Here is a 21,217-nt window from a genome sequence, read left to right as displayed (position 1 = left end):
CTAGGCACACATGGGAAGAAAACAGCTCAAATATCAGAACCCTGTGTTGACAAAGGGCTCAGCCAGATGAGCACATGACAGCCCCACCATATAGACTGGATATACATGCTGGTGACCTAGTGTAGAGGGGTGGGGGGGTGGGGGTTTACTGCAGAGGAGGGGGGGGGGGGGGTAAAGAGGGGGATGGGGGAGAGGGAAGAATCCAAACTGTAGATGCTAGGAAGTGTGTTTTTCCCCAAATGGCTCACACTACAGACAGAACATTTAGCAGTGGAGGTCAAATCCCAAAAAGGGACAAAACAACCCAAAAAAGGATGAAGGAGAAAAGGCAAGAGAAACAAAACCACAAGGAATACAGGAAACCTTGTGGATAGCCAAGTTAACAGAAGTAAGAACACGAAGAGGTGGGGAAGAAGTGAGGACAGGATGAAAGGGCGCTGGGAAGAAAATGCAGCCTGGGAAGGAAGAATGGACTGCAACAGCTCAGGGCCCTGTGGGCACCATGCACAAACTCGTGAAGGAACTGTGAGCCACAGAGAGAGAGAGAGAGAGAGAGAGAGAGAGAGAGAGAGAGAGAGAGAGAGTGAGTGTGTGTGTGTGTGTGTGTGTGTGTGTGTGTGTGTGTGTGCGCGTGCGCGTGCGTGCGGGTTGGTGGGCTACTATCAGGAGATACAGAGGTATGCACAGGACAGAGCAGCATGAAGAAAGTTGCATTAAACCTAGCTTCAGACTGAAGAACACAGGAAACAACACCGTCAATGAGAATCAATTGTGAACTGTACACTCATACATCTAAATTTCTCAACCGAATCACAGCTGTTATTTACATTGATGATAAATTGCTAGAATTTACTGTTCTTACAGCAAACTGAATAACAGAAAGATGTTATGCGCTTGGCTTTTTAGTGCGGAATCAACAGAAATGTGTCCACTTCAGACTAACAGAACACTGTGCTTCATCCTTCTTTTCAAGTCTTGAAATTCAACAGTGTTGTGACACAGTAGCTGCTTTAATGCCTATTGAATCTTGTTTTTCGTTCATTATCCTTCATTTTGGATGTTCTGCAGAAATGTATGCTGTTGCTGACTATTTGTCCATTTGTAACATTCATTCAGTTTTGACTACATTTACATTTGAGCAAAGTACAGTTTAAATGTGGTAAATGTTCATCAAAGACCAGGTACAAGAGATGTATTCCCACAGCTGGCAGCACGATGAAATTCGCTGCCTCCTCACCACTATCCTTCTCACATTCAGGCACTCTGGTGTCACAGCATCCCATCACCCACCGTTATGAAATCATCAAATTAAGTCTGTGTGTAACCTGAAATACCAAAGCCTCCTCTGCTAATGTAAGAGAACCCTTATATTAAGCTATTACATAACGTCAAAACACTGAGTTCATAACCAAACCTTTGATTTGTGAATGTAAGAAGAGCCAATATTTTTCGAATGACAAATTTGGGAAAAAATCCCTTCTTACAGTCGAGTAAATGCGGTATCAGTGTCACCAGTAACATGATACATTTAGCAGACAAAGTAATTACGCTTTCAATGACTCCCCCAGTGAGAGAACAATGAGGTAAATATGAGCACGTACTTTTAACGAGAAATCCTCCAAAGCTGAAATAGTTAAAAACCATCATTAAATTTGCATTTTAACTATTTTAATATTTAGTGTCGTGAAAAATAGATATTATATTTGCAGCAAAGATACATAAGATAAATATAAAATAAGGGAATACAACCACGCACCTACACCAGGTCGATGTGTGGAGCGCAGTAGCACACAATAGAAAACAGCATTCGCACTAGCTCTTTTTCTAAGAGTACACTCATTCACACACACAAAACCCCACAGACACCAAAATGCACATTCTTGTGGCCACATTGTTCCCGGGGCCATGGGAGCATGCATTTGGGTGTCTGTGTGTGTTAATGTGTGTACTTCTGCTACAAAAAAAGAGTTAGTTCTCAAAAGTCAGTGTGAACCCTGATTTCTGTTGTGTTATTGTACCCCATGCATCAATCCACTGTAGGTGAGTGACTGCCTTTCCCTTATTTTACATACTGCCCCATCCACGAATTTCCATTACAGTTAAATGCAAAGTTATGTTTTGTTAGCTAATGTAAGTTTTTAGAGACATTATTCCTAAAAGTCTACTGTTTCTTCAGTCCAACATTAATTTTCGAAACAAATTTCCATCACATGAATCTACTTCTGTTGACATTGTTCCACTGCAATAGCAATCCATACACAATGTGTGCTGACTAATTTCAACAAACCATTCAACAATGGTCAAACTACTTTTATACGTCTTCTATTTTGCAGCCTTAGCAATGAGTGGCAAGACTTTCTGACACAAAATTGAAGAATATCGTGTGACTGCATCCTTCCACAGTTTCAAATTATAAAGACAAATGTGTGTATAAATGTAAGTGCACTCTGTGTCATTTTCTTTAATTTTTCTATGCACAGAGGTGTGACTTGTTGGCTATGTTGACCTCACATCATATATAAAGGTGGAAGGATCGACCCAGTGTTTGGCTGCAGATTTTTTCCTACCATATACAACTTACATCACAACTAGTAACTACTGGTGCATGCAAAACATGATGAGTGCATGATAAACTGTAGGTTCTCCTATAGAGGCAGAACATTTAACAGAAATGCTGTTGAGAGTGTAAGAGTGCTTTCTAAAGATAAATTGAACTATCCTAACTCATACAAAAGATTGTTTGCCAAAATATTCAAATCTTAATTCTTTCTCTGAAAATGACAAATAATGATCAGCTCTCTCTTGAAATAGGTACCAAATGTAAACTGTATGAAATGAATGTAACACTGTTTAGAGCAATGAAATGAAAATTTACAAGTAAGTAACTTGGCATCAACAAGTGAGACAGTGATCACAAACCACAAGAAAAACTTATTTTCTTTCTTCATTCAAACCTGTCACATCCTTCACCACAAAAGAATAACTGAAATGTGAATTTAATGTGTAATCTTCAAAATATTGATTCTGATGCCTCTACATCTACCAGATGGGATTCGTTGGTACAAAATACAATATGAAATTTAATAGAAGAAATGTGCCTAAAAAGTTATGCTTTTCAATAAGCACAGCAAAACCCCTCTCCCAAAATTGCCGTTCAGAAGGATAATGTCTCACAGTAAGCTACAAGTGACTGGTAATAGTTATTTTCCCGAACAGTAAACTGGAACACGACAAATATCACAAGATTGCTTCCATCCATATTCTAAACTATTCGCTAACTATTGGACTGCCCATAAAACAGCTGAATTCTGCAAAGCACAGTGTAAATGTGTACCATAGCAAAATGTCTAATATAATTTAAAAAGTTATGAAAACACAGACTGTCACTTTAGAATAAATTTAACTGCATACAAAGTAAATATGAACAACATACTTTCTTTTTAACATGTTTTGTCCTGGACAGCACACATACTATGTCTATTATCTGCTAATTTGTAACATAGGCTGCAACAAATTAATGAGATCAAACAGCATCGTAACAAAATACTTATATGCACAATCTGCAGTGCAGTTACACTAATTAAGAGAAAACATAAAAAGACAAAATTAAATGAATTAATGGCTAAATATTTCCATCTCGGAAAACTTTGTGTTATACACATATTTATATATAAAAAGGGGGGACACACTTTTCTTTCTCAAGTTAATACCCCTGAAATAAAGGTCACAAAGTTAAACAAGAACTTTCTCATTTCTACTGTGCAGTGATATCTGCATCAGATCAAGATATTCAAATTCATGAATGACTGTCGTAAAAGTAAAATTACCATTCTTCTTCTTTATGTGCCACAAAGAATTCATTTAGTTGCTGTCTCTTGAATTCTAACTTGTATTCATTGTACTTCCTGATAGCTTCTTCATCTGTTATATTGTCATCCTGGGTTTGCAGGTATGCTTTGAATGACATCATTGGAGGCTGTGTCTCAATGGACTGCATATCACGGCTGCAAATTTTAAAAAATGCTAGGTTTGTATTTTTTGCCATATAGATAAATTAATTTTCTTAAAAATGTCTAAATAACAGGTTTTCAAAATCCATTAAGGAATGTATTTGTTACTAATTATACTTCTGATCAGTACCAGTTAAATATAAACAAAAAATCTTTAGTTATGATGAACACTTATTATCATCTCCAACATGCACTACACAAAATTAGCTACTTGTCGTTAATGATGTCAGACTATCACTGTTGTCACACACTGCAGTAACATTAAAATATATGTTTTGAATATAAAATTTTGCTTTTGGAACTTTTATAATCTGTACTGAATATGAACCAGAACAAGAAAACTGTCGTTCTTTCAAACCTATTCTTTTAAAAACCACCACCACCACCCACCCACACACACACACACACACACACACACACACACACACACACACACTTATTACACAAATGAAGGGGCAAAAAAGTTAAATAAAATTCAAGAAGTTGGAAAAGGCACTACTATCCATCTTAACATGTTTCTTTGCCTATATCAGATCATGAAGCATTGTACAATGGAAGCGAGTTAATTTCCGTAGCAAAATGATTACTCCACCACATTCAGCTCAATAAATTTCATTTCAGGCTTAATTATGTTAAAAGTGAGCTACCTCTGTGACATGTATTAGCCACTGAAACACACAGAATGGAAATAAGGCCATGTTAACTTCAGTGTGCTACACAATGCACAAATTTTCCACATGAAACTGCCTCCAAAAATCAATGCACACTCTGGAATCTCATGCTTCAGCATTTCCTGTGGTCATTTACCTGTTCCAGATGATTATCTCAATTTTATTGTTTTTGATCCAATGACTAAACAGTGATTTCAAAATACATTCTGGCTTTTATTTTGTTTTATTGCCCCTGTTATCATTTCAAATACATTACCTGCAACTGCAACAAGGGCAAAGCTAGAACATAAGTAGTACAAGTAAGCTGAGTGGGGCTGCTTGAGAAATGATTACCGTGGGTGAGCAATGAATGAGCATTCATCCCTAGAGTGCACTCCTGGGCTTCAAAATAAGTGTAATGCCCCTTGATACAACACCAAGTGCTGTCAGTAAACCAAGTTTATGAACAGAACATCATAAGAAACTGGATATATTTATGTGCTGCCTGCTGAAGAGATGAACTGCAAAGCCAAAAATGTTTTGCAACGATCCTATAGTAGTTTGAATTTTTACTGTCAGCACAAAAATAAATTATGAACCCCTCCAAAAATAAACATTTTCACTACCTTTCCTCCTCCTCCACCGATCAGGTTTGTGTTCAGAGCTGATACTATGTACTTTGTAACACAACCATTAATGAATTTAAACTTTCTGAAATTGGGATGGAAAATGCAATTTTTACTTCAATTAACAAATTATCAGTTGTCTAAACCATTCATCACAAGCTACATTGACGCAAAAAGTTGTAAATCCTTTGCTTCATGATGGCCCATTCTAATTTTTAAAAAGGATACTTTCTGTGAAACTATATTCCAAAGCAATAGGATTCTTTTTGGAAAAATCAACATTAAACATAAGTATATGGGACAGTGCCCCATCCAGAAAACTGTGTTTCACAAACCGGATATGCAGCAGACAGCAGCTAATGTCTATTATGAGTAGAGATGGGCAGTCCGCTCCTGAACAGATTCAAAGAACCAGATCTTTCTAAAGAGTGGATGACGTATTATTTGGAAAAAATGAGTGGTAGCTCAGTGATTTCAAAATGCGTCTCTGGTGGCTTCATAATGAATGGGATGGAAATTCTGTGCTAGGCTGCTACAAAGGCACACCACGCCACATCCTTACAAAAATGTTACAAGAGCTACAAAAAAATCTGTTATAGACCTGTACATGTGTGGATCAGCATACCTTATTAGTAGCTTTCCCCATCCATGGAGATAAACAACAAAAGCTCCATTCCCCCCCCCCCCTCATTTATTGGCTATCAGGCAGTACCTATTCAGCCATTTCAATAGTAATGCTAATTAGGATTATATGAAAGTAAGTACAAGATAACAGCCAGTCCGTGAATGGAAAAAAATCTTCTACCAAGGTGGGAATCGAACCTGGGTCCCAACACTTCACAACCCACTGCGTCGACCATGCAGCTGCTGATGCAAATGATATCAAAGTTCTTCAGAATGATACATTAAGGCAGAAAACGCTTCCAGCATCATTTTCCACTCTTTATTTCAAAAGAAATTCTCTAATTTCAGAAGTTCAACAAATGTTTACATACTTAGTGTGTTGTTACTTCTTATCTTTTGACTTAGCACTGCACACGGAATATGCTGCCAAAAAACCATAAAAGCTGCAGTCTTCAGCCAATGCATGGTTGGAGTGTATCACAAAGTGATACAAGCATCACTTCCCCCCCACCCTCCAACAGCTCAGCACTCCCCACCACTCTCACCGATTGGACTGCAGGCCGTCTCACTAGCTCACTGCTCTCCACCACTCTGAGGGATCAGATTGCAAGGTAGCTCACAAGATCACTGCTTCCCATCACTCTTACGGATCAGAATGCAAACTAGCTCACTGCTCCCCACCACTCTCACAGACAAGATAGCATGTAGCAGACCACACAGCGACTTGAGGTGTCAATCTTGTTTGCACTCTTGGCACAGTGATACAGCTTGGCAACTCATTTTTCTGATTGAGTACTTCTCCATCTGAGTTCAGCTCTTTATTCTTTGTATCCTTATTTGATTTGTTTAGTCATCATTGTCTTGTCTGCCCTTGTTGTTGTTCTGTTTTCTTGTTGTGTGGGTGGTCTTTTTAGGTGTACTATTATGTCTTCCTCTATGACTGCTACATTTATAGTTAGTTGCTGCTGTTGGCGTGTCAGTAGCCTTTATGAGGGCTTTAATTACTTTGGATGAATAGGATACTAAATATAACAGTATGTATAACAGATAATTATTTTAACATACAAGATATCCATGTATAATGTTGTCTCAGGAGGAATGGTCAATATCCAGAGATACAACAGGAATGATCATTCGAAGTAAAAAACTAAATCTGGACATATGCACTATTCCCAATGGTTTCTGAGATGGAACATATTTAAAGTTACTTTTGTACATTTTTCTTGAATAACACGAAATCCGTAGCCTCTAGCAAAAACTTGGTGCAGTACAAAATTAAATTACATTAAATTTCCTTTACAAAGGTCCTATTCATTTTTACTCAAGGACTTATAGGTTGCGTGAAGAGAGCAAGAGAATACTGAAAATCTTGCACTATATACATGCGCTGAGGTGCAGATAAGACCGTTTGAGGTAGTTCCCCCGACTTGATAGACCACGTGTCCTATACCAAATTATTTGTCTCAACTTCAACTACACTAGTATGATACATTGTAAACAATGATAGTGTACTGAAAAATAAAGAAAATAAATAACAATGTACACTAATAATTTTCTATCTTGGAAACCATTCACATTAGTGCATCTGACCATATGAAGTTTTTTTGCTTTAAACAGTCTTTCCTGTCATATCTCTGAATAATTACCTTTCATCCAGTGACAAGCTGTATATTCATTCATTTAACCTGAATAGATTAATGCTTTTATGCTTTTAGGAGCTCTCTTACACTGGACCAGAGTTTTATATGTAATTACAGTTACTTAAAAAAATCATAACATTTTTAATATGATATCTCTTAGTCTTCTCTCTGCATGTATTAGGTGTTTTCCTGTTACGCTTTCTTAGCTGAAAATGTTGATTTCCCTCAGTCTTCCTAAATATATTCTGCCAGCTGAGTAATAATTATCAACAATTTTGGTAATCCGTTGTCTTCCACTCTCATGACGTAATCCTTCGAGTTGTTTCTGTATTCTTTAATCTGCCCATTTAGGTTTTTTACTTTTAGTTTTTTTCTGATGTCTACATTCACTCTCCTGTCAGACAGAATGACCCAGCTACTCTTCTTGGCAATCGGATCTCTAGTGCTTATATTCTGACGGGTATGATGTTTCTGGTGCGTCCTCCAAGCAAAAGCTTCAAATTCTAGGGAACAGTAGTTATTATGAGCAATAGTGGATCAACAATAAGCTTCACCATTTGTCTAGGGGACAGTAGTTGTTATGAGCAATAGTGGATCAATAATAAGCTTCACCATTTGTCTAGGGGACAGTAGTTGTTATGAGCAATAGTGTATCAATAATAAGCTTGACCATTTGGACGCGATGTTGTTCTGTTCAGTAAATGCTGAGCTGAAGGATTTTTCAACAGCATTGTCAGCTCAGGAAAGAATTTTTTGCAGCTACTGCCATTTACCTCCACGAAATAAATAGTAAGTCTATGTTTTGTTTACATTTCAATGAAGGTTATCACTAAAGCCAAGTTCTCGTTTAGTTCCTTGGTTGGGAAAATGGGATCAGCTGCAGCTTCTACTTTGCGTGCTGCTCCCTAGATCACACAAGATTTTCCATAGAGCATCTGGTCTTTATGTTTTAGATTGATGTATTGGCACGTCTTAGTTACCATTTCTCTCAGACTGACTGACTCTGTTTGCTTTATGCTTGTAATCAATTCTATTTTCAAGGGTACAAGGTCATTTGTAAGTCCGACGTGCAGTGTCTCCGAGATTCATGAACTATTTTATCTCTTGCATTAGCCAAGGTGCAGGTTTTCCCTTCATGTTTCCAGTCTTTGGGGGAGCATATTTAATGTGTAATATAGTTAATTTGGTAGTAAATCCATGGAGTTGGTCTTTCATGTCCAGGAATGGTATGGAAATCATCTCCCAAATTATCTCTTGTGGCTCTGCTACAAGTTCAGGTACACTCATACACTTAAAAGTCTCTGTATGTTGTCACAGTTTCTTCCTTTCATATTTTAGAGGGAGTCAGTCATCAAATGATGATGTGATATTCCACGTACAAATTTTAGTGCTTGTGAATTTTGTGTAAAATATATGTATGGGGGCCTGACTATAAGCTGCATTATGGGTAGGTACAAGCTGACATACTGTTACATTTGATGAAGAAACTGCACACTTGAATTTCACAGTGAAGAGTCAGAATACTTATGTTAGTGGTCCTAGCATTATATGTATGCTCCTAAGTTGAATCAAATTTTGGAAGGTCAATTTTGAAACAGGCTATCCTGCCCACTTTTGGAGGTCTGTAGAAGATGCAGATTAGACAAATTCTCTTAAGGGATTTGATATTTATGAAGATGTATTTGACTTGTTCGTCTTCATTACTATTGTACGTATGTAGCACTGTCGGTAATAAGTCAAAACTTTTGTTTGCCACTACTGCACCACATTATCTGTTCTTTCTGTGGTGTCTTGGGACAATGGAGTCTACATTTAAGGAACTGGAGGCCATGCTTGGCTTGAGCCAGCTGTCCACATTCATTAGAGGAAAGACATGAATGTCAATATTCTGAAATATATGGAGGAGTTTGTCAAAATGAGTTGAAAGTGATGGCCAACTACGTTCTACAGTAACAGTTTGTAGCTCCTAAACCACAGACTTTAGAATTCATTTGCACTGCTTTTTTTCCAGCCTTTATCTGCACCGTTATCCTGCCATCTCTCGTTCACACACGATGTAGCCCAAATTCGGTTATCACATTATTGAACATTTTCCTCTTTCAGCGGTGAAATCGTCGCATATTGACAGGCTTGTCTTTACCAGTTTCTTAATAGCTCTGACTATTTCAGACCTTTTCATATACCATACAAATTTCACAATTGTGGCTCTAGGTTTCGCAGATCACAACTTCCTTCATCCTACTCTGTAACTTCTGATTATAGAACACGCTGCATGTGTATTTGCTCTCACTTTAAGCTTTTACAATTTAAAATAGCTACGTTAATAGCAAATATTTTAATTTTACCAGTGTACTTTTCAGTGCTGCACAATATGTCATCCACATTGCTTCGCCTAGAAGAATTACGAGTAATGTTCAGTACCATTTTACCAAAATGGATGGAGAAGGAAAATACTGCTATTAACAGCAGATAATTGTCATGGCTTCTGGCTCATCATCAATCCTGATGACACATCTAAAATCGAAGATCCTACAGTACCTCTGGAACACTGGTGGTCAGGAAGCCAATCAAAAGATCATTTCTTCTGAACTGTCCTCACTGACATCTGCTTCCATCTCGGGAGAAGATATCCTCCGAGAAAGGCACACAAGTCTTAAGCAGTACGCAGCCCATCAGTGTCATCAGGTTCTGGATCAAGTCCTGATTTATTTCCTTTTGTACTGTCCTCACCCTCAAGTGCTTTTCATTTACAACACCCAGTAAGTAAATTTTTCAGCATTAAAAAGACGCTCACATTAAATGAAAGTAGGACATTAGACGTACAGCTTTTAAAAATGATTTTCAGATAATACTATTCAAAAACAGATGCACAGCAGAAAACATCTCAAACTGGGTAAAGTCTTTTATCCCAAATACAATATCAATTTTAAAATTACTTCCATAATAACAGAAAATGCGTCAAATATGAAATTAACTGTCATGCTTCTGAAACTTCCACATATCCCGACCGACTGAAAGTGAAACAAGATGTCCAAACCACACGGAACTCTACTTACGAAATATTGCAAACACTTACTTTAAATAAAGATCCCATAATTTCTTTTCTCGCTATTTGAAGTGTAAAATCGATCACCTTTAACTTAAAAGGTACAGACTGGGAGATAATGCGACATGCTTTACATATTTTAAAAGTTTTTGATGAGGTAACCAAAGAGATGTCCTCAGAGATGAGTGTCTCACTTTCAAAAATGGAGATCTTGCCAAAAATTAAACGAATTGATTAGTCAGGCAATGCTATTGGACCCGGATCCAAAGGCAAGGATTTTCAAATGACAAAAAAACATTTCAGGAGTATTGCATGAAGGCTACTGCAGAAATGAAAGCATTTGTTATTCAAGAAGAAAAAACAGAGCTCATTTCTAAACCAATTACAACCATGGCATATGAGATTTCTTCAATCTGGGACAAGTTCAATGAAACTATTGGTCAGCTTCTGGCAAGTCACAACCCAGAAAGTGCTCCAATTGTCAAACTGGACAAATATTTAGTGGAGGGATATTTTCCTTCAGCACTGTATCAATTGGTTCTAAAAATGTTATGTATCACGGCAACATCAGTGGCCCGTGAACAAATATTTTCAAAAGCAGGACAAATATGTACTGAGAAGTGAGAGAGACTCACATCTCCAGAAATGTGTCAAATATTATTTATAAATGACAATATTGATTAATTTTTCCTTTACGAGAACATATATAGTAATACTAACTGTAAATAATGACTACAGATACACTTCAATTACTGTTGTTATAACACCTATATTGTATTTTTTCCAGTAAAAGTATCAAAATATAACACAAATCAGGCTTCATTCTTAAAATTCTTCCACTTGATAAAAAATATTTAGGGTTTTGTTGTAATAGTTATACTTTTTTTTACAGCAGACAAAATTTAAAGCTTTTTTTATCTGAAAATTGCTGGGGACATAGCACAAAATTATTACTCGTCTATATAAGTTCTTTCAAAATAGGGCCAAATCAGATAAAAATATAGATTTAGTGACGTGAATTAAAAATATAGTGTACATTCCTTTTCTTATTTTTGTGAGCGAATGGTGAGCAGTGAGTCGTGAAAAAGAACTAGTTTATTCCAGTGAGTGACCAGTTCTGCTCCAATCTCTGAAAAGAATAGTTTTGTGTATATCTAATTACAAGCATGTGGTTCAATAAATGGAATTACGCCAACTATCTCCACAGGATAGGCATCAGTGACTCCCCTACTTGTACATGCGGCCTAATACCTGAAGTTGACTTATATAGCCTACTCTTTTCATGTGAACAGCATTGAGACAAGCAAGTCAGTTTGTGAAAGGGACTAAGCAACTTGAAAACGCCATTTCCTGATTCCCTACAGGCCCATTCACCTTAAAAAATGCTAAAACTCGCCGATTGAACTACTGTGCTGAGTGTAACCTGCACGTATAATCAAGTCTGTATTACCTGGAGGGCTTCTGTGTCATCCTACGGACTTGTTTTTAAGGTGATAATACCATATTTACATATCTGACCATACCTTAATGAATCTACCGTATAATCAGAAGTTTACCTAGCAATTTTACTTTGAAACAAGGTAACGTATTTGCCTTCCCCCCCCCCCCCCCCCTTAATAATTAAAAAAAATTGTTTTTTGGGGCTAGTTACCACGATACTTTGTTATGGTTTGTTATCAGTTATTTTGTGAACTACATGTTCTTGCACACGTTCTTTAATGATCAGATGTGCCATCTATGTAATAAAGATGCTAACTGCATGATTCATCCAACAAGTACCAACAAAAAATTTAAAACTAAACAGAATGACTGCAGTAGTTGGTGGTGGATAGGAAATTGTACTGGTAAATGAAATGTAGGTCCACATTATGCCCGCACACCCACTGTCGTCGCGACTGCACAGATCTCGCTTCCCTGTCCCCCCCCCCCTCCCCTTTTCTTTTCAAGCAACAAGTGGTTTTTTCTTTTCTTTCCTTTCCTTTCCTTTCCTTTCCTTTCCTTTCCGCCAGTTTTTCAACCTTGGTCTGTAGGTCACACTGACTGTCAACAGGAGTATTTATTTCTAGTTGCAACAATAGTTAATAAAATCTACATAAAAAACACATGAAATTCATTGTCACAGAATGTAATGTATGGGGTATTCAATTAAAATGCATTATAACAACAAGCACACAACCTTAAGACACACGACACACAACAATGTCTATAGCCCAACTCTTGGAAATACATTTATCATAAGCCTATAAGCAGTGCATGAGTTAAAACTTTGAGCAACAGTTCAAATGATTAGCACCAGAAGTATTTTATGACAATACAAAATGAAAACTGCATGCTAAATTTAATCTTAAGCAATAAACCAACAGAAGCAGATCTTAAATAATACAAAATATCTTAAGAAACAATGCCAATTATTACCTTTGACTACTGGAGTGATTTCCATAAGAATGTTGTGAATTATAGCTTTCATGTGCCCAAGAGCCACCATAGTTTCCACCATACCCACCACCAGCACCCTCATGGCCGTATCCCCCGGCTCCTCTCCTGTCATCCCTGCCACCCAAACAACAACACTAACACAGCATGTGATATAAGCCAAGAATGAACACACAAGAAAACACACATATTTAGTGAAATATTGTCAGAGTGCACCATGATGTATAGAACACAGAATAACATGACTTTAGGTAACAAAGAAAGAGTTCGTTTATTTTACAGAGAAAGATATGAAAAGAGTGCAAGCAAGGTCAGTCTGAAAAGAATTCCATGAGAATAAAAAGAAAGGATGAGGTAGCACAGCACTACAAGAAGGGACCAAAACAACAAGTGTAAAACTCAAAGATGAAGCTATGTTCAAGTCAAGTGAGATATGCCTCACATGTGAGCTCGGGTACCAGCATTCATAAGACTCTTTCAATTCTACCCACATTACAATCCAATTTAAAATTATGTTACAAAATATTGCATAATACCCAAGCATCAGCATGATTCCAAAGCATATCAGACATTTCTATTTTCTTTCCACTAACTTGCTGTGTTACGTGTCAGTTTACTCATAATAAAGCATAAGCTGTGACACACACAAAATTTTTACTCAATGCTAGAAGTGGGAGCAAGCACTTTTGTAAGGCTACTATCCAATTAAAAACACACACACAACGATCACATGATCTGTAGAACATTTTGCAATTTCAACTGTGATAAGTTTAAATAGTGAAACAATGTAGCAAAATTCCTAAACATATTATTTAAACCTATACTTCAGATTAGTGCAAACATTACTATGAAAATCCAACAAAAATCTAAAAGCTACCTTTTAGAGTGCGCTTAAAAAGTGCTGAAAACATGAAGAGAGAAAATCCAAAAATAGCAATCAAACTGAAATATAAGTAATAGTTTTCTGAAGCAATTGAATTATGTACTTGATGTAAGTAGTGACATATGACTTTAAAAAAAAAGAAACCACATGACTAAAATAACTTTAGTTATTTAAAAAATACAACAAACTCCTGAACAGAAGGAGTTCTAAGAATTTCTGTTTTTCAATTTGGAATGTAGCAAAGTGGATCATTTCCACTTGCCACTTGAGTAAACGATTGATAATTTTTCTTTCCTTTTAGCAATTCAATTTAGAACAATAATTACATAGTAAATATCAAAACTACCCCCAAAGCCATGTTTGCCAATGTCTCATCATTCAGAGAGTAATTTGTGTTTCACTGATTACTCCACTGTAGCTAGTTTCGCTGAGGAACTTTTATTTCATCAATACTTATCTCAAGCACTAAGACTCCTTATTACAGAAATGTGAGAGATTTTGACCTAATATTCAATAATTATTATGTTATTTTAATTTAAAGTATTCAGCATTTGTATAAAAATGTAATAATGAGTACTGTTTAAATCTGTTAAGAAAGTAGAACCAGATTAATTTATATTCGAATTTGTGACAGGTATAAGGACATTTGTTAATTAATACAATGTTACTTACTAAATCTTCATTAAATAAGAATTTTTAAATAATTTAGGAAGTATTAGTATATACTTCAACATATACTAGATGTAGAATGATTAAAGAAGACATGAGGGCATTCTCAGTTGAAGGTAGTTAAGGAGTGGTAGTTACAACTGGATAAGTTTCAGAGCGATAGTTGTTGAGGGGTAAGATTCAGAAAGGTAGTTGAAAGATAATTGGAGGCAACTGTTGATTAATTGTGAGATGAGTCACAGGTGTGAGTTGACAATAGGTGATTGGTACACAACTGATGCATGGCATTTGGACTGACTAGCACGTGCCACTCTGTGAATGAATTTTTGTCAAGTTTAATAGAGGCACATGTGAAGTTCTTGATCAGAAATCTACATAATAATGACACTGCAGCAAGGAAATAATTTTTTATTGACAACAAGTGATTAAGTGTGTTAAATTTTTAGGTGATCAACCACAGATGTGATTATCATCATGAAAAACTGCCAGTAAAAAGACAAAGATCGTTATATATTGACTTTGTTATTTATAAAAGATCTCTTAACATGAATAGTTCAATTAGAACAATATAATACACTGGAACATTACACCTTCTGGTGCTTAGATAAGATTATTCCACTGCTCAAAAACAAGGAATATACAGAGTCACAACCAAGAAAGAACAGATTTTCAGAACTTTCTATTTCAAATTTCTCCTTGGAAGAAATGAAGTGAAATAATTACTGTTCACTTTAAACACAAATAACAGCTATGGTTGTATATCTTTCCAAGATGACTTTCAATATCTAGGAGCTGTCTGTGATGTCAGAAACTCCACCATGTACTGAAACTGCGCACCAGCTTAATGCCCCGTAAGTCTGTTCAAGCATCTGTGGTCACCGTTTGAGCCTACGTTACAAAAACCTACACAAATTGGTATGTTACAGGAATATGAAATTCTATTCTATCTACAAACAGTGAAAAAGAAAAGGCATATCATCATCATCATCATCATCATCATCATCATCATCATCATTTGGGACCTAAAGTTGGTTCACAAAGAGAAGAGAGTGGGCCCCAGCAGTTCTGAATCAACTGAAGACAGTCCAAACTGGATGACTTCGAACCGCTCATGTCCATCTGCTGCCCACCTCAGCAATCTAATCTAGGACCTTACTTACAGCAATTACAAAATAAGTGTTGTGCCATGCTGTGTTTTGTCACTCATGAATACGTCTATTGCTCAGTGTCACAGCAGTTCCTGGCCCATCATGGGCAGTGCCAGATACACTTTCTATCCATCAGTGTAGGGCAAGTGCTATTACTTTGTGTGGTGGAACAAGAAAAATAGCTAGTAATTCCATTAATGCTGGGAGCAGGAGAGCAAAAATAAAGTGTTTCTCCATCCAGTCCCTCAGCTGATGAGATGAACAATGATATGTGCAGAAGCAAGTTTAAACACTGTGAGAAGAGTTTGGAAATTTTGCAAAGATAATTCTACGAAATCACATAAACTGCCAGCAAAAAATTATTCAGTTTGCCAGTACTTTGGAATTGCCTTCCCATTTGCCTGAATTACTTTAAAGTGATAATTTTGTTTGTTGTGTGAAATCACCTTCATTGACTGAAGGGATTCTTGGCATTGTTTCCCTTGTTTTTGAAACAATATAGGCAGTTGTGACACCCTGGTGGGCAATCATAAATGAGTGGCAAACAAAAAAGAATTTCCCACATCCACTACATGACTGAAGCCACAATAGCAACATCAATTATTGTCACAATTTAAGTTTTGCTACTCCCTCTTTTTAATTTCAAACTGTCTGTGAGAACTAATACAGGAGTAGTAGCAATAAGCACCACCACTCAACATAAAACTATTAATTTCCATTTCATGAATACTGTTCAGTTTTGTTACATCCTGTCTATGTTTTTACTTTTTAGAAGTGCAATAGATAGCAACTGACAGCTGGTATGGAGGTCAGTATATGAGACAATTGACACCACTTGGAGTGTAAACTGACATCTGAGCGCCACTGTAGAGCCAGCACTGCTTGAAGCAAGTACGACTTGTTCCCCTACCTGTGCCTGTCACTCCTCGGAAGCGTGTGTGCTCGGAGTCAGTCGGTGGAGCTGGCTTCCTAGAGCGCCCCCCACCCCCACTCCATAGAATTTGTTTTTCTTCTTGTAAACAGACAGTACGGTTTAGCATGGAATCCAAACCACTGTCATTCCTGATGAATTTTCATAACAATGAAAGATGAAGGCTAATTTGAACACAGACTGAAAAATTTCCGTGTTTCGAATGGGATTTAATCTCGTGATCTCTTTGTTTCTTGGCATATGCTCTTCAAGGACCTCATTTATCACTACATGACATTTACTGTTCAGCTTTCAGAAATATACAGTTCCAAAACTCAAGGTCCAGGTGAAAAAGTTAAAACATCTGCATTTTTGACACTTAAGAAGGAGCAAAGGTGGCCTCTTTCACTATCACCAAGTGTGCTATAGAAGAGAATGACAAACTGTATACAGAAAATTAATGTAACAGCCAAACTATAAATCTTACCATAAAATTTAAGTTATTACACAGCTTGTCATTTGTCCATTAATATGTATACTGATGTCTCCTGTGGACACTACGCATCTCCACAATAAAGGTCATACCATAAAATCAAAAACTAGATGTTTCTTTTTTGAGGTGTCTACATCAAAGTCGGGATAACGTAAAACCGTAATACCTCCTCATGAATTTTTAATATGATGAACTATGATCAATGTAATGACCAGCAGGCACTGAGTCAAAGACAAGCACAAGGAAACAGAATGCTAGAAACTTTTAGCATTTCTACTTCCCCCCTCCATTGTGCCTGTCTGTGACTCAAATCCTTCTCAGGATTGGCAACTTGCTTTAAATGTTCAGAAATGTAAATTGTGTGCTTCAGAAAATATAAAAAACCTTAGTATCCTATGACCATAATATCAATGAGTCGCAGTTGATATTGGTCACCTCATACAAGTACCGGGGTGTAGCGCTTTGTAGGGATATGAAACAGAATCATCACATATGCTCAGACGGGGGTAAAGAAGTTGGCAGATTTCTGTTTGTTGGTAGAATACTGAGGAATTGCAATCAGTTTACAAAGGTGACTGCTTATGTATCACTCGTGCAAACCTTTCTAGAAAATGGCTCAAGTATGTGGGACCTGTATTAACCCATTACTGGCCATTGTCCCTTTTTTTGGGATGCGTATATTTTACTTATTTCTACGTAAGCAATGGAGCTTTTAGCCTTTATTGTTGCACCTGTAGGCTCAACTAACTGCTATAATGCCTGTAAATGTAAAATAAATAACTTTTTCTAAGTACTTCACGTCAGGAAAATTATAAACTTGCCGATTTTTTGTTCTCGCAGTTGGCAGCACTGTATGTCTGCTGGTAGTTCCTGGACAACAATGAGCTGTGATTTAGGTGTCTGGGAGTGTTTGTTATGAACATACGGATATCCGTGTAGAATTAAGTATACTTCAGATTTTTTCAAGTAAGTGCAATATCGATATATTTTGTGTGTCCCAATAATGGGACAATGGCATGTTACACTATCATTTATTGTTGTTGTTGTTGTTGTTGTGGTCTTCAGTCCTGAGACTGGTTTGATGCAGCTCTCCATGCTACTCTATCCTGTGCAAGCTTCTTCATCTCCCAGTACCTATTGCAACCTACATCCTTCTCAATCTGCTTAGTGTATTCATCTCTTGGTCTCCCTCTACGATTTTTACCCTCCACGCTGCCCTCCAATGCTAAATTTGTGATCCCTTGATGCCTCAAAACATGTCCTACCAACCGATCCCTTCTTCTAGTCAAGTTGTGCCACAAACTTCTCTTCTCCCCAATCCTATTCAATACCTCCTCATTAGTTACGTGATCTACCCACCTTATCTTCAGCATTCTTCTGTAGCACCACTTTTCGAAAGCTTCTATTCTCTTCTTGTCCAAACTGGTTATCGTCCATGTTTCACTTCCATACATGGCTACACTCCATACAAATACTTTCAGAAACGACTTCCTGACACTTAAATCTATACTAGATGTTAACAAATTTCTCTTCTTCAGAAACGATTTCCTTGCCATTGCCAGACTACATTTTATATCCTCTCTACTTCGACCATCATCAGTTATTTTACTCCCTAAATAGCAAAACTCCTTTACTACTTTAAGTGTCTCATTTCCTAATCTAATCCCCTCAGCATCACCCGATTTAATTTGACTACATTCCATTATCCTCGTTTTGCTTTTGTTGGTGTTCATCTTATATCCTCCTTTCAAGACACTGTCCATTCCGTTCAACTGCTCTTCCAAGTCCTTTGCTGTCTCTGACAGAATTACAATGTCATCGGCAAACCTCAAAGTTTTTACATTTTCTCCATGAATTTTAATACCTACTCCGAATTTTTCTTTTGTTTCCTTTACTGCTTGCTCAATATACAGATTGAATAACATCGGGGAGAGGCTACAACCCTGTCTCACTCCTTTCCCAACCACTGCTTCCCTCTCATGTCCCTCGACTCTTATAACTGCCATCTGGTTTCTGTACAAATTGTAAATAGCCTTTCGCTCCTTGTATTTTACCCCTGCCACCTCCAGAATTTGAAAGAGAGTATTCCAGTTAACGTTGTCAAAAGCTTTCTCTAAGTCTACAAATGCTAGAAACGTAGGTTTGCCTTTTCTTAATCTTTCTTCTAAGATAAGTCGTAAGGTTAGTATTGCCTCACGTGTTCCAACATTTCTACGGAATCCAAACTGATCTTCCCCGAGGTCCGCTTCTACCAGTTTTTCCATTCGTCTGTAAAGAATTCGCGTTAGTATTTTGCAGCTGTGACTTATTAAACTGATAGTTCGGTAATTTTCACATCTGTCAACACCTGCTTTCTTTGGTATTGGAATTATTATATTCTTCTTGAAGTCTGTGGGTATTTCGCCTGTCTCATACATCTTGCTCACCAGATGGTAGAGTTTTGTCATGACTGGCTCTCCCAAGGCCATCAGTAGTTCTAATGGAATGTTGTCTACTCCCGGGGCCTTGTTTCGACTCAGGTCTTTCAGTGCTCTGTCAAACTCTTCACGCAGTATCTCTTTAATTTTCCTGTAGGCAGTATCTATCTTACCCCTAGTGAGACAAGCCTCTACATCCTTACATTTGTCCTCTAGCCATCCCTGCTTAGCCATTTTGCACTTCCTGTCGATCTCATTTTTGAGACGTTTGTATTTCTTTTTGCCTGCTTCATTTACTGCATTTTTATATTTTCTCCTTTCATCAATTAAATTCAATATTTCTTCTGTTACACAAGGATTTCTATTAGCCCTCGTCTTGTCACCTACTTGATCCTCTGCTGCCTTCACTACTTCATCCCTCAGAGCTACCCATCCAGGTCCCATCTCCTTAAATTCCCACCTTTTTGCAGTTTCTTCAGTTTCAATCTGCAGTTCATAACCAATAGATTGTGGTCAGAATCCACATCTGCCCCTGGAAATGTCTTACAATTTAAAACCTGGTTCCTAAATCTCTGTCTTACCATTATATAATCTATCTGATACCTTTTAGTATCTCCAGGATTCTTCCAGGTATACAACCTTCTTTTATGATTCTTGAACCAAGTGTTAGCTATGATTAAGTTATGCTCTGTGCAAAATTCTACAAGGCGGCTTCCTCTTTCATTTCTTCCCCCCAATCCATATTCACCTACTATGTTTCCTTCTCTCCCTTTTCCTACTGACGAATTCCAGTCACCCATGACTATTAATTTTTCATCTCCCTTCACTACCTGAATAATTTCTTTTATCTTGTCATACATTTCATCAATTTCTTCATCATCTGCAGAGCTAGTTGGCATATAAACTTGTACTACTGTAGTAGGCATGGGCTTTGTGTCTATCTTGGCCACAATAATGCGTTCACTATGTTGTTTGTAGTAGCTAACCCGCACTCCTATTTTTTTATTCATTATTAAACCTACTCCTGCATTACCCCTATTTGATTTTGTATTTATAACCCTGTAATCACCTGACCAAAAGTCTTGTTCCTCCTGCCACCGAACTTCACTAATTCCCACTATATCTAACTTTAACCTATCCATTTCCCTTTTTAAATTTTCTAACCTACCTGCCCGATTAAGGGATCTGACATTCCACGTTCCGATCCGTAAAATGCCAGTTTTCTTTCTCCTGATAACGACGTCCTCTTGAGTAGTCCCCGCCCGGAGATCCGAATGGGGGACTATTTTACCTCCGGAATATTTTACCCAAGAGGACACCATCATCATTTAATCATACAGTAAAGCTGCACGTCCTCGGGAAAAATTACGGCTGTAGTTTCCCCTTGCTTTCAGCCGTTCGCAGTACCAGTACAGCAAGGCCGTTTTGGTTAATGTTACAAGGCCAGATCAGTCAATCATCCAGACTGTTGCCCCTGCAACTACTGAAAAGGCTGCTGCCCCTCTTCAGGAACCATATGTTTGTCTGGCCTCTCAACAGATACCCCTCCGTTGTGGTTGCACCTACGGTACGGCCATCTGTATCGCCGAGGCACGCAAGTGTCCCCACCAATGGCAAGGCCCATGGTTCATGGGGGAACATGCCAACATAACAAAATAAATTTTCTAC

At 37.5% G+C, this 21,217-nt stretch overlaps 1 protein-coding gene across 9 annotated transcripts in view; it reads right to left on the bottom strand.

The window, feature by feature from the left end:
• The window catches only part of LOC126257076 (serrate RNA effector molecule homolog), a 221,354-nt gene that overhangs the window by 132,113 nt on the left and 68,024 nt on the right, over positions 1-21,217 (bottom strand). For 8 of the 9 annotated variants that reach the window (XM_049955538.1, XM_049955536.1, XM_049955533.1 and 5 more), the window contains exons 4-5: positions 13,012-13,146; positions 3,828-4,004 (exon numbers count right to left, since the gene is read on the bottom strand). In XM_049955538.1, the coding sequence (XP_049811495.1) occupies positions 3,828-4,004; positions 13,012-13,146 (312 nt within the window). The remainder of the gene's footprint in view (positions 1-3,827; positions 4,005-13,011; positions 13,147-21,217) is intronic. The other variant, XM_049955540.1, reaches the window with a different exon arrangement.

Source organism: Schistocerca nitens, chromosome 1, assembly GCF_023898315.1.
Source record: "Schistocerca nitens isolate TAMUIC-IGC-003100 chromosome 1, iqSchNite1.1, whole genome shotgun sequence".
NCBI classification, from domain to species: domain Eukaryota; kingdom Metazoa; phylum Arthropoda; class Insecta; order Orthoptera; family Acrididae; genus Schistocerca; species Schistocerca nitens.
Note: the sequence above shows the minus strand (reverse complement) of the source record. Positions and strands in the feature narration are given on the sequence as shown.